The sequence below is a fragment of the Poecilia mexicana genome, unplaced genomic scaffold, assembly GCF_051168715.1.
Source record: "Poecilia mexicana isolate PSO_F unplaced genomic scaffold, ASM5116871v1 scaffold_13, whole genome shotgun sequence".
NCBI lineage: Eukaryota > Metazoa > Chordata > Actinopteri > Cyprinodontiformes > Poeciliidae > Poecilia > Poecilia mexicana.
This window is the reverse complement of record NW_028263382.1, coordinates 7,830,896-7,843,704: the sequence shown is the minus strand read 5'-3', so window position 1 is coordinate 7,843,704 and position 12,809 is coordinate 7,830,896. Positions and strand designations below refer to the sequence as shown.

The window sequence follows — 12,809 nt, the reverse complement described above, 5'->3', positions numbered from 1 at the left end:
GACTAGCCAGCAGTAATTAGCAATCACCCAATTGGTGTCAGTGAAACGCTGGTAAAAACGTTATTAAAGGGTTAATGGAGGAGCCATGTTGTGACGACGTCCTGAAGGAGTTTTTTTAAAGAGACAGAGACCCAATTTCAAGGCGTTAAATTACGTCAAATTTATTTAAAGTTATTTGATATATGTCACAACTAAAGGTAACATAGTTTGTTGATTTTTGCTATAAAGTGACACTTTATTCCCCTTTAAAGACATTAAGCCCAACATGTTGACATCAGATAAAGTATAAAATGGCAGGTGTGAATAAAATCAGTTGAAGAGCCTCAGAGTTGAAAAGATTGTATTTTAAACTTCTTCTCCTCGCCTCTCGTTTCGTCTCTGACTAACAGACACCACACCAACCCGGTTGGCACCGAGTGGCGCTGGAAAATGGACCCGGCAGAGAAAATCCTGCAGGATTCCCTGGAGAAGCACCAGAACATGATCCGGCAGTTCAGAGGTGAGCGGCCCAGCAGCCTGGGTGCGTGGCGCCGTTTGGACCTCAGACGCCGCCTCTCTTTATCACTTCGCCTCCGTTTGCGGCTCGCGACCTTTTGCAACCTCCAGCGTAACGAAGCGCAGAGAAGATTAAAATGCGGCTGTTTTGTCACAGCAGGTTCTAGTGGCTCATGGATCTCTGCTCACGCTGCGTCCCACACACACGCTGCGCACTTCCACTGCTGCCTCCACCCGGAGCTGAGAGGCTGGACGCCCGTTTCAACGTGTTATGATTAGAAAAGAGAACAAACATCATTTGCTTTAGGGTTTGATCTGATTCCAGTTTGGAAGAGAGCAGCTGGTCGTTGGGCTCAGCGAAAATAAACATTTATGATCATCCCAAGAGGGAAGTCAGAGCAAAAAGGCGGCGAGTTGCATTTAGACTTTCATAAACGTAAAACCGATCTAATTGGGGAAAATGTTTTTAAAATGAAAGGTTTTAGAAAAATAAAAATGTCCATATGCATTAAAATGTCTTAAATTCATAAAAATTATTTAAGGCCGTATATTTTAGTTTTTGTCGGGGCTTTTATGTCAAACCAATCCTCTGCATTGATCATGCGTCTTTAAAACAGGGTTTATGACGTGTAGTTTTTAAAAAGTGGAGAATTTTTCACTAATATTGTGTTTTACTGCAACTCATCTACAGACATGTATTTTCCCTCACTTTAATTTCCTGCTCTCAGCCTCCTCTCGTCTGTCGCTCATCTTTATGAGCGCCTCGCTGTCAGACGGACGATAAGTTTCCTGTCGTTTTCCATCTGTTACGAGGCCGAGCCGTTTAAACTTTGTGACTCTGCTGCGTTTCCGCTGTTTGAGGTTCGTTTACAGGGACGGTCTCTCTCCCCTGCAGGCGTCCCCGGGGTGAAGCCGGAGCGATACGAGGAGGGTTTGGCCGCCAAGCACTGCGCCCTGTCCTTGGTAGGCGAGCCAATCATGTACCCAGAAATCAACACCTTTCTTTGCCTCCTCCACTCTCATCGCATCTCCAGCTTCCTGGTCACAAACGCTCAGTTCCCAGAGGAAATCAGGTGGGTAGAAACCAGAAATAAACTCATTTTACTTAGAAAAAAACAAACTTTCCTTTCATTTTAAAGGCTCTTCTGAAGTTTCCTTATTATTTGGTTTTTAACACATTGAGACTTTTCCTCTTACTTTCATTTTAGCGTTTTAATGTTTATTTTGTTTATTTGAATGCTGATTGATTTTTCTGTTGGCTAATATCGTTTTAAAGTGCTTTAAAAATAAATTAGTAATAGTATTGTCTCTGATTTTAGTTAAAAACATTTCTAATCTGTAGAAAATAACCGTTGTTATCCTTAAAAAGCCTTAAAATGTATATATCTAAAATTAAGGCCTTAAAAAGTCTTAAGCTCATCACAAAACTATGTTGGCCTTTGATATGTTAATAACAGGTCTTGTGATTTTGTGAACTTACGTATACTTAAGTTACTTACGTATAAATCAACATTAATGTGTTGCATAAATATCCCAGATTTAACCCTCTATGGCATACCGTTGCCCTCGGGCAACAAACCACAAATCTGTCCCTCACGTTGCTCCTTTGTGTTATTTTTGGGGTTTGATGATTTAAAATACTTCCAGACACATTTCTGTCCAAATAAAATAGGTATTGAGGTCCATGTGACCTTTTATTTAGAAGAGCAGCAGTCCTTTTCATGAAGCGAAGGTGCATGCTACACCTTGCCTCCTACCTGTAAGTTATACATCACTTTTCTTCATGTTTAAATTTGGGTCACTCTAACTAAAAATATTTTCATATCTGTGAATATGTAAAGAAGCATTATAGATCATTTCAAGACAATTTTTTAAATTATTTATATGCAAAAACTGTGTTTTTTTGTTTGTTGCCTCAGGGCAACATTGCACAGTTAGGGCCCTTCTGTGCAGACAATATTATTCTAATGTGATGATATTCAATTGATTACAAAAATAATTATCAGAGCCAATTTATGTACTTTATTATTGACTAACAGCAACAGGAGATGGATGCAAGGTCATTTCATGGACAAAAGGTGCATGGTTCAGAAGTTGGGGTCATTTCCAATGAAAACATGAGGATCCACTGTACAACCATTATTTCATTGTTTGTTTATCCTCAAAACTGACTTCAGTCCCAAAGGGTGAAGAGCTGGTCATCAACGAACAAATGGCCCCATTCCAAGGCAGGCAAAGACTGAAGCAATACCTGCCAAACCCAAAAATATGGGTTTGCAGGGAACTTCATATGGCTGGTGCAGATGGTGTTCCTTACAACCTATACAGAGCGAGTTGTGCAACCACCAAATCTACCAGATATGGGAGCTGATGAAAATATTATCCTGTGCTTGGCTCAAATTCTAACAAAGAATCAGAACTACAAACTCTTATAAAAAGAACCTGCAGCCCTAACTATAGTGACTGATGTGAATCTGGTCACTACAACCCATAGATAATCAGATAAACAGGTGGTGATTCCCAGGTACGCCAATAATCAAGTGTCAAAAGTGTGATATACAATTTTTTCACATCAGCAAGAAATTCCTTCCTGATGTTTAACATATAATGGGGAAATAGACTGATTTCAACATCCTTAGTGATTCTAACTCTGCCAAACATACACATGTACAAACACACAAATGCGCGTTTTAGTAATTTGCTCAAATGTACCATTCGTTAATGAAAGTTAGTCGTTTATTTTATATTTGGTGAGTTGGAACCATGTCTGATTTATTTTTGTCAAAAAAAGTGTTTTTATGAATATAGTTTTTGTTTGATTTGTATTTCATTTCTCATAATCACTGTAGAAAACTTGCCGTTTTAGACCCCTTGTAGCTCAATGTTGCCCTGAGGCAACAAACCCAAATCCGGTTCCGGGAGGCATCAGGGTCCAATTTTATGATTGATATGTAATTAAGGGCCAGTAAGCTCCCAAAAAATGCAGGAAAATATTTTTTCCCCAAAAAAACAAAAAGTCATGCCATAGAGGGTTAAAAATTATAATTTTTATCTGCAGTCATTTTTAGTAAAGAAAAATACAACAGCATACATGAGCTGAAATATTTAATTTTGTACATTCTGTGGGTTTCTTCTGGAGTCACTTTATTGGACTATGTGATTTGAGGCTACCGCTAACTAGCTGCTAAAATGCCCTTGCTAACTAGCAGCTAGCGTTCTGTCATAAGTAAGTGCTAATTTCTCTCCAGTTGACCGGATGAGGTTTGTGCATTCCTTTGGAGGTCTTAAAAGTCTTAGAAAGTCTTAAGTTTGACTTGGGGAAAGCTGCAGAAACCCTGCTGGAGAAATATCTGGCTGCCTGGTGGCAACATATAAATAAGGCTGAGTTGTTTGAGAGTTTTTAGTTTGAGTGTGTGGAGCAACTCGACTGCCTCCAAGGTGCACGAAGGAGTCAGAGAGGAAGTTTGAGACGAGAACAGAGAGAGCCGGCCCGGCAGGAAGCGCTGGCCTTCACACTTTTCAGAACTTTTGCTGAATTTGAAATAAGTTTTTACTCTTGAAATATTTTTCCTGATTCAGAACATGACACATCTTACAGTAAAAGTCAGGATTTTGATGGAATTGGACATTTATCTTAAAAAACGGGAAAACTTTGAGAGGCTCTCTGAAAGTGAAATGACAGTTGTTTTTTTTGGAGAGTTCAAATGGATTTTTGTTGCAATGCTCAGCATCTTTCAACCTCTCAGTCCAGAAGCACTTGAAGGTCTGAAGACGCACCACACTGGCACATCCTGTAGCTCAGCTAACTAGCCTGTCAGCGGCTCACTTATCACACGCCCGTCCTTCCAGGTGGAGGTCGGACTCCAGTCAGCAGATATTTTTCTTTCCCGCTGAGCTGCTGGGGGAAGATGAGCCGTTTCTTCCAGGATGTGGAGAAATCACCGTTTTACAGTCGACTTGTCATTTAGAAATGTGTTTGTTTCCAGGAGCGTCTTAACCCTGCTGGCTAACTAGGGTTAACTAGTTACAGTTCCTGGGTTTAGGGTTAGCCTGCAGCCTACCTCATTGAAGTATTTTTGAATTTGAAACATCTCGCTGTGTATAATGAATCGATATGAGTTTTAACTTTTGAAAATATTGAATTTCGTCTCGTGTTGAGCTGCAGCAGCAGGTTTGCCTGTGTGCTGTTAGCGGTTGGGTCGTATGGAAAGCCGTGAAGCCTGTGCACACGTTGTTCCTGTTTCTCCAGGAACCTGGTGCCGGTGACTCAGCTGTACGTCAGTGTGGATGCCAGCACCAAGGACAGCCTGAAGAAGATTGATCGGCCTCTTTTTAAGGACTTCTGGCCTCGTTTCCTCGACTGCCTCAGGGCTCTGGGAGAGAAAGTAAGTTCTGCTGGTTCTAACGTTGCTTTGATGCTTCCCTGCTGCAACGCTGCACCTGAACCATCGAAGGGTTAATGACCAACGCAGCTGTTGGAGCAGTGGAGAAACCAGACTGCTGCTCTTCCCTTTGCTTCCAGAGTCGCAACTAGTTACATTTACTGGAGGTTTTTTTAGGAGCGGGAACATTATTTTTATTTTTTTACTCGAGTTAAATTTCTGGTGTTTTAACCTCTGAATGAAAAACAATTCACTAGACAGACTCACACCTGCAGTTTTTCTTAAAGTTTTGTAAGTTTTTTTATTGAAAGAAATCAGTGAAACAAGTTCTTTTCTTCTTTTAATCAATCAATCAATCAATCAATCAATCAAATTTTATTTGTATAGCACATTTCAGCAGCAAGGCATTTCAAAGTGCTTCACATAATTAAAATAAAAACAGCATGTGAGAAAGGGAAAGACATTTTGAAAAAGATTAAAAAAGATAAAAACATTAAAACCCCTTTGAGGACTTCAGTTAAACGTCGTTTAACTGGGCCTCTAACCCTCTGGGACTTTAGTCAAAACGCCGTTTGACAAGGACTCCAACCTCCAGGTTTTTAGTTGAAACGCCGTCAACTGGGACTCTAAACCCTGTAGGACTTTAAACGTCTTTTAACTGGGACGTTTTCCGGGGGGCTTTACATCATTAAAATGTAAACAGTGAGAAAGAGAAATAAAATGAAATTAATAATAGCTTAAAAACTAAAGATAAAAACATTAAAAACATCAAAACCCACTCTAACCCTAATTTAGCCATAAGCAACTCTAACCAGGTGGGTTTTAAGTTGGGATTTAAAGGCTCTCAGTGTTTCAGCTGTTTTACAGTTTTCTGGAAGTTTGGTCCAAATTTGTGGTGCATAAAACTGAATGCTGCTTCTCCTCGTTTGGTTCTGGGGATGCAGAGCAGAACCAGATCCAGAAGATCTGAGGGGTCTAGACGGTTGGTACAGCAACAACAGATCTTTAATGTGTTGTGGTGCTAAACCGTTCAGTGATTTATAAACTAACAACAGTATTTTAAAGTCTATCCTCTGAGCTACAGGGAGCCAGTGTAGGGACTTTAAAACTGGTGTTATGTCTCCATCTTCCTGGTTTTAGTGAGAACAGCAGCAGCAGCATCTGGATCAACTGCAGCTGTTTGATTTATTAGTCAGACCTGTGAAGACACTTTTCAGCAATATTAAGGAATTATTTACTTAAAATAAACTCCTATATCTTGCTACAAAGTTACTTGTCAGTTAGTTTTGTCTTATTTTAGATGCACTAGCAGCTAAACCAAAATTACTTGGTAAGATTTTGTGTTTTTACAGTGTTCAAACCACATCAGATACCTGAAAAATGCATTTTCACAATTTTAATGAATATATTTTATCTGTATATTGTGAAAAAACTAAAGAAGCTGCCTACTTGTATCTGCTTAAACCGACTTAAGTCGATTTAATGACGTATCTTTGGTCGTTTGATTGTCTTTAATGCTTCTTTGGCTCTAATTACAGAGAAGAGCTAATTATCATATGGAAAACAGTTTCATTAATAATGTGAATCGGTTCCTCGTTCTTATCATCTCACTGTAATTCTGCTCTTTGTTTAATTAAATTTTTTCTTATGACTCGATCTTCGGCTTCTGTGAAACCCAGATAAGACGACACTCTGCCAAACTCTCTAACGTTTAGATGAGATCGGTTATTTTTTGGAGTCGTAACCGAGAGCAAAACATCTTTAATATGAAACTTCCACAAAGCTGAAGATCTTAAAAACCCGACCAGTTCGGTGGCCTGATTCGGTTCTGCTAGTGTTTCACTGAAGGAGGAAGAAAAAGCAGCGATTTGATGAACCGCCAGGCAGCCGAAGGAAGAGACGTGGGCTTAAGTCTCTCGGCGGAGACGTCGTAACGCTCTTCTGCTTATTTAAAGCTTCTGCAAGCAAGTAGCAAATTCATTACTCAGCTTCAGATGTGGGCAAATGCAGATTTGGAGCCTGATCACCTGGGATCTATCATTTAACTTTAATTTCACCTTGATCATCATTTTTACTGCAACACTACATAAAACTATACACAGGAGGTAACAGCAGGGGTTTGGGGAGAGAACAGGGCTTCATTTATCCTTAATGGGTCGAATAAAGTTAAAATATCCTGTAAGTTCATTTTCTGTGGCCTTTAACAGTAAAAAGATGAACTTAGTCACCAAAAACCTTCTCAGTTTCCTAGAATTGAGTCGTATTACAGATTTTAAAAATGTTAAAATGCTATTCTTGCACAAATGGATTCAAACTTTTATATGCACTCCTGCTCACATGAATCGAATTAAAGGTTAAAGGTTAAAGGTGATCGATTATGCAGAATTCACATTTTGTTTTTTCCATTTCAGCCCAAGCACTTATAAAAAACAATTAAAAGTTTTTTGGTGTCTGTTTCATAGATCTCTTGGTTGCTAAGCCACAGTCAGCGGTTCACTGCGCCGTTGCCTAGCAACACAAGCTGATTTCCAGCACATTTGGTCAGCTGGTTTTACCACTGTACAATGGCTGCTGGAAAAGACAAGTGTTTTGTTGTTGACTTACCATCCAGAAGCCACTTCCTGCTTTCTTGTTGGTTGTGCTGGAGGCTCCACTTCTGCTTCTCAAAGACGTACAGTTGAAGATTTTGTTGTGTTGACATAGTTGGTAACACAGATGAAACCAGAAGTTTACATACACCAAATAAAAAGTCAAACAGTTTATTTTTCCTCACCGTCTGAAGTTAAATGAGACCAAACTTCTCCTGTTTTTGGTCCATTAGAATCACCAAAATTATTTCTATTTGCCAAATGGCAAAATAATGAGAGATTTATTTATTATTGTCCTCAGGATAAGACTTGAAGTTCAAAATCTAAAATATTGATCAAATTTAAACTATTTAATTAAATGTAAATGCGTCACACGGTTTGTGAAACTTTTTCTTTAAAATCAGAACATCTGGAAACAAATGAACTATTTTATTATGTTTTATTTACTGAAGCTCAATATTTTTATTCTGTATCAGCTAGTTTACATTATTACATCCTCCTCTACTCCTCCTTTATTCCTCCTCTACTCCTCCTCTACTCCTCCTCTACTTCTGCTCTACTTCTGCTCTACTCCTCCTCTACTCCTCCTTTATTCCTCCTCTACTCCTCCTCTACTTCTGCTCTACTCCTCCTCTACTCCTCCTTTATTCCTCCTCTACTCCTCCTCTACTTCTCCTCTACTTCTCCTTTATTCCTCCTCTACTCCTCCTCTACTTCTCCTTTATTCCTCCTCTACTCCTCCTCTACTCCTCTCTACTTCTGCTCTACTCCTCCTTTATTCCTCCTCTACTCCTCCTTTATTCCTCCTCTACTCCTCCTTTATTCCTCCTCTACTCCTCCTCTACTCCTCTCTACTTCTGCTCTACTCCTCCTTTATTCCTCCTCTACTCCTCTTCTACTCCTCCTTTATTCCTCCTCTACTCCTCCTCTACTCCTCTCTACTTCTGCTCTACTCCTCCTTTATTCCTCCTCTATTCATCCTCTACTCCTCCTTTATTCCTCCTCTACTCCTCCTCTACTTCTGCTCTACTCCTCCTTTATTCCTCCTCTATTCCTTCTCTACTCCTCCTTTATTCCTCCTCTACTCCTCCTCTACTTCTCCTTTATTCCTCCTCTACTCCTCCTCTACTTCTCCTTTATTCCTCCTCTACTCCTCCTCTACTTCTCCTTTATTCCTCCTCTACTCCTCCTCTACTTCTCCTTTATTCCTCCTCTACTCCTCCTCTACTCCTCCTCTACTTCTGCTCTACTCCTCCTTTATTCCTCCTCTATTCCTCCTCTACTCCTCCTCTACTCCTCCTCTACTCCTCTCTACTTCTGCTCTACTCCTCCTTTATTCCTCCTCTACTCCTCTCTACTTCTGCTCTACTCCTCCTTTATTCCTCCTCTACTCCTCTTCTACTCCTCCTTTATTCCTCCTCTACTCCTCCTCTACTCCTCTCTACTTCTGCTCTACTCCTCCTTTATTCCTCCTCTACTCCTCCTCTACTTCTGCTCTACTCCTCCTCTACTCCTCCTCTACTCCTCCTTTATTCCTCCTCTACTCCTCCTCTACTCCTCTCTACTTCTGCTCTACTCCTCCTTTATTCCTCCTCTACTCCTCTTCTACTCCTCCTTTATTCCTCCTCTACTCCTCTCTACTTCTGCTCTACTCCTCCTTTATTCCTCCTCTATTCCTCCTCTACTCCTCCTTTATTCCTCCTCTACTCCTCCTCTACTTCTCCTTTATTCCTCCTCTACTCCTCCTCTACTTCTCCTTTATTCCTCCTCTACTCCTCCTCTACTTCTCCTTTATTCCTCCTCTACTCCTCCTCTACTCCTCCTCTACTTCTGCTCTACTCCTCCTTTATTCCTCCTCTACTCCTCTCTACTTCTGCTCTACTCCTCCTTTATTCCTCCTCTACTCCTCCTCTACTCCTCTCTACTTCTGCTCTACTCCTCCTTTATTCCTCCTCTACTCCTCTCTACTTCTGCTCTACTCCTCCTTTATTCCTCCTCTACTCCTCTTCTACTCCTCCTTTATTCCTCCTCTACTCCTCCTCTACTCCTCCTCTACTTCTCCTTTATTCCTCCTCTACTCCTCCTCTACTCCTCCTCTACTCCTCTCTACTTCTGCTCTACTCCTCCTTTATTCCTCCTCTACTCCTCTCTACTTCTGCTCTACTCCTCCTTTATTCCTCCTCTACTCCTCTTCTACTCCTCCTTTATTCCTCCTCTACTCCTCCTCTACTCCTCTCTACTTCTGCTCTACTCCTCCTTTATTCCTCCTCTACTCCTCCTCTACTTCTGCTCTACTCCTCCTCTACTCCTCTTCTACTCCTCCTTTATTCCTCCTCTACTCCTCCTCTACTCCTCTCTACTTCTGCTCTACTCCTCCTTTATTCCTCCTCTACTCCTCCTTTATTCCTCCTCTACTCCTCCTCTACTTCTGCTCTACTCCTCCTCTACTCCTCCTCTACTTCTGCTCTACTCCTCTCTACTTCTGCTCTACTCCTCCTTTATTCCTCCTCTACTCCTCTCTACTTCTGCTCTACTCCTCCTTTATTCCTCTTCTACTCCTCCTTTATTCCTCCTCTACTCCTCCTCTACTCCTCTCTACTTCTGCTCTACTCCTCCTTTATTCCTCCTCTACTCCTCTTCTACTCCTCCTTTATTCCTCCTCTACTCCTCCTCTACTCCTCTCTACTTCTGCTCTACTCCTCCTTTATTCCTCTTCTACTCCTCCTTTATTCCTCCTCTACTCCTCCTCTACTCCTCTTCTACTCCTCCTTTATTCCTCCTCTACTCCTCCTCTATTCCTCTCTACTTCTGGTCTACTCCTCCTTTATTCCTCCTCTACTCCTCCTCTACTCCTCTCTACTTCTGCTCTACTCCTCCTCTACTCCTCTTCTACTCCTCCTTTATTCCTCCTCTACTCCTCCTCTACTCCTCCTTTATTCCTCCTCTACTCCTCCTCTACTTCTGCTCTACTCCTCCTCTACTCCTCTTCTACTCCTCCTTTATTCCTCCTCTACTCCTCCTCTACTCCTCTCTACTTCTCCTCTACTCCTCCTTTATTCCTCCTCTACTCCTCCTTTATTCCTCCTCTACTCCTCCTGCCATCTCGCCGTCCTGGGAGTTGTCAGAGTTGTGCATCCGTGTCAGATTTGGAACGGAGGCAGCTTGAAATATCTCCCCTCCCTGCTGCTGCCGGCCAATTACCGTCGTCTCTGCTGGGCTGAAAGGACCTGATGCCACAGACAACCTTCCAGTGCCAGGCAGAGATTGGAGGGAAATGAAGGGAAAGCTGCAGTCTCTTTTTTTTTTTTTTTTGTGGGAAATCTGTTTTTTTTTTGTGTTTTTTTGCGTGGTCTTTCCAAATATATGCGACTCGTATGTGATCTGCAGTTTGAACGCCACACGTCACGCATGCACAGTAGAGGGCGCAATAACGTCTCACAGAGAGCATACTCAGGGTTCTACCAGGAAGAAGAAGCGCTCGGTGTTCAGAGAAGTAAATCTTACCATTTTAAAAGACCAGATTCATATCGGCTCTAGATCCACTCAGAAAATCTGATCTGTGTTGTTCAGACTGTCGTGAAAAGATCAGATTCAGATCGCATTAAGGCAAAAAACATCGGAAATGGTTCACATGTACAGAATCGGTTCACATGTACAGAATCGGTTCACATGTACAGAATCGGTTCACATGTACAGAATCGGTTCACATGTACAGAATCGGGTCACATGTACAGAATCGGTTCACATGTACAGAATCGGTTCACATGTACAGAATCGGGTCACATGTACAGAATCGGTTCACATGTACCGAATCGGTTCACATGTACCGAATCGGTTCACATGTACCGAATCGGTTCACATGTACCGAATCGGTTCACATGTACCGAATCGGTTCACATGTACAGAATCGGTTCTCAGTAGTTCAATTACTTGGAAGTTTAAACATTTTGCTTATAGGTTCCCGTAACATGACAGTTTTATTTTTCCTTAAATCGAAAACAACATGGTGCTTATTTTGAATGAAAGAGTTTATGTACAAACTCAATGAGAATTGAAAAGCAACATCGATAATGGAATCAGTATCAATAAGTTCTTATCAACTCCCTTCAGGCTGCAGTGTGAATGGATTCATATTCATCTTTTTTTGCTTTTTCTCCTTCATGTTGTCACATAAGACGGCAGAAATATTTTGACTTTAAGCAAAGCTTTTTCATTTCTGTTATTTATTAAATTTAAAATAAATCCCCATCTGGTGCAGATCTTATTTTTATATTATTTTTTCTAGGACAGAGTTTACTTGAATTTTGGATGTAACAGAATAATTTTGTTATTTATGAGCAGTAACCGCCAGCATTTAAACTCAAATCTTTAAATTATGTATTAGAAATTCAGTTTAGGGCAAGCTTTGACTTTTTCCTCTTTCTTTATATTTTGCCTTTAGATATTTTAATTAATAATTCCCTTCTGTCTGGTTATCAAACTTTTACTTTGGATTATTTCTGCTTGTTTCCAGTACTTGTTTTAAATTCATACCACTTAATTTTGAAGATCATTTAGACGTAAAATGTTACTAGACTCCATCATGAATCGTTTTGAAATACTGGAAAAAATTGTCAAAAACTTATTTGAAATTATGATCTATAAAAAAATTACTAAAAATGTGACAGAAGTTGGTATTTTAAGACCAAATAGATCAGTCATGTCGTTTCAGTTAAATGCAAATTTAACAATATTTTATTGATCCCAAAGAGAAATTAAATGTTGAAACTTTCAGTTATTGTCTGAGGTCAAATTTTCTTAAAATATATTACATTAAATTAAAAACCCAAATAAATAAAATGTATTGTGATTTTCTTTTTTACCTCTTCAACAGTAAAGCAAGCATGTAATATTGTAGTTTATTCTTTGTAGGAAAATAATGTGTACATCTTTGCAGATACAAAATTTTAAGACAAAATAAAACAACAAAAAAGCCACAATTCAAAGATTTGAGTTTAAGAAGAGGATTTCAGTCATTCTTTATTTTTAAAAACATTCACTGTGTTTTGACAAGTTTAATATTTGATTTAGCAATTAAATATAAAAATTAATTCAGGAAAGTTGAATAAATTTAGTAAAAGCAAATTTGGGTGCACGAGTCAGTTTTTGAGTGAAGGTGTTTATTTAACATGAATTTAGACTGAATTGTGCCTCATATTTTCTAAGCCGTTCAGTGATTAATAAACTGACATCAGTATTTTAAAGTTCATTCTCTCAGAGTAGGGACTGCGGAACCGGGTGATGTTCTCCATCTTCCTGGTTTTAGTCAGACCTCCAGCAGCAGCGTCCTGTGAAGTTCATCCCC

The 12,809-nt window shown here is 40.0% G+C and overlaps 1 protein-coding gene across 1 annotated transcript in view; it reads left to right on the top strand.

Moving 5' to 3' along the window:
• The window catches only part of tyw1 (tRNA-yW synthesizing protein 1 homolog (S. cerevisiae)), a 40,062-nt gene that overhangs the window by 12,421 nt on the left and 14,832 nt on the right, over positions 1-12,809 (top strand). The window contains exons 11-13 of the mRNA XM_014993421.2: positions 390-499; positions 1,391-1,568; positions 4,745-4,880. Of these exons, the coding sequence (XP_014848907.2) occupies positions 390-499; positions 1,391-1,568; positions 4,745-4,880 (424 nt within the window). The remainder of the gene's footprint in view (positions 1-389; positions 500-1,390; positions 1,569-4,744; positions 4,881-12,809) is intronic.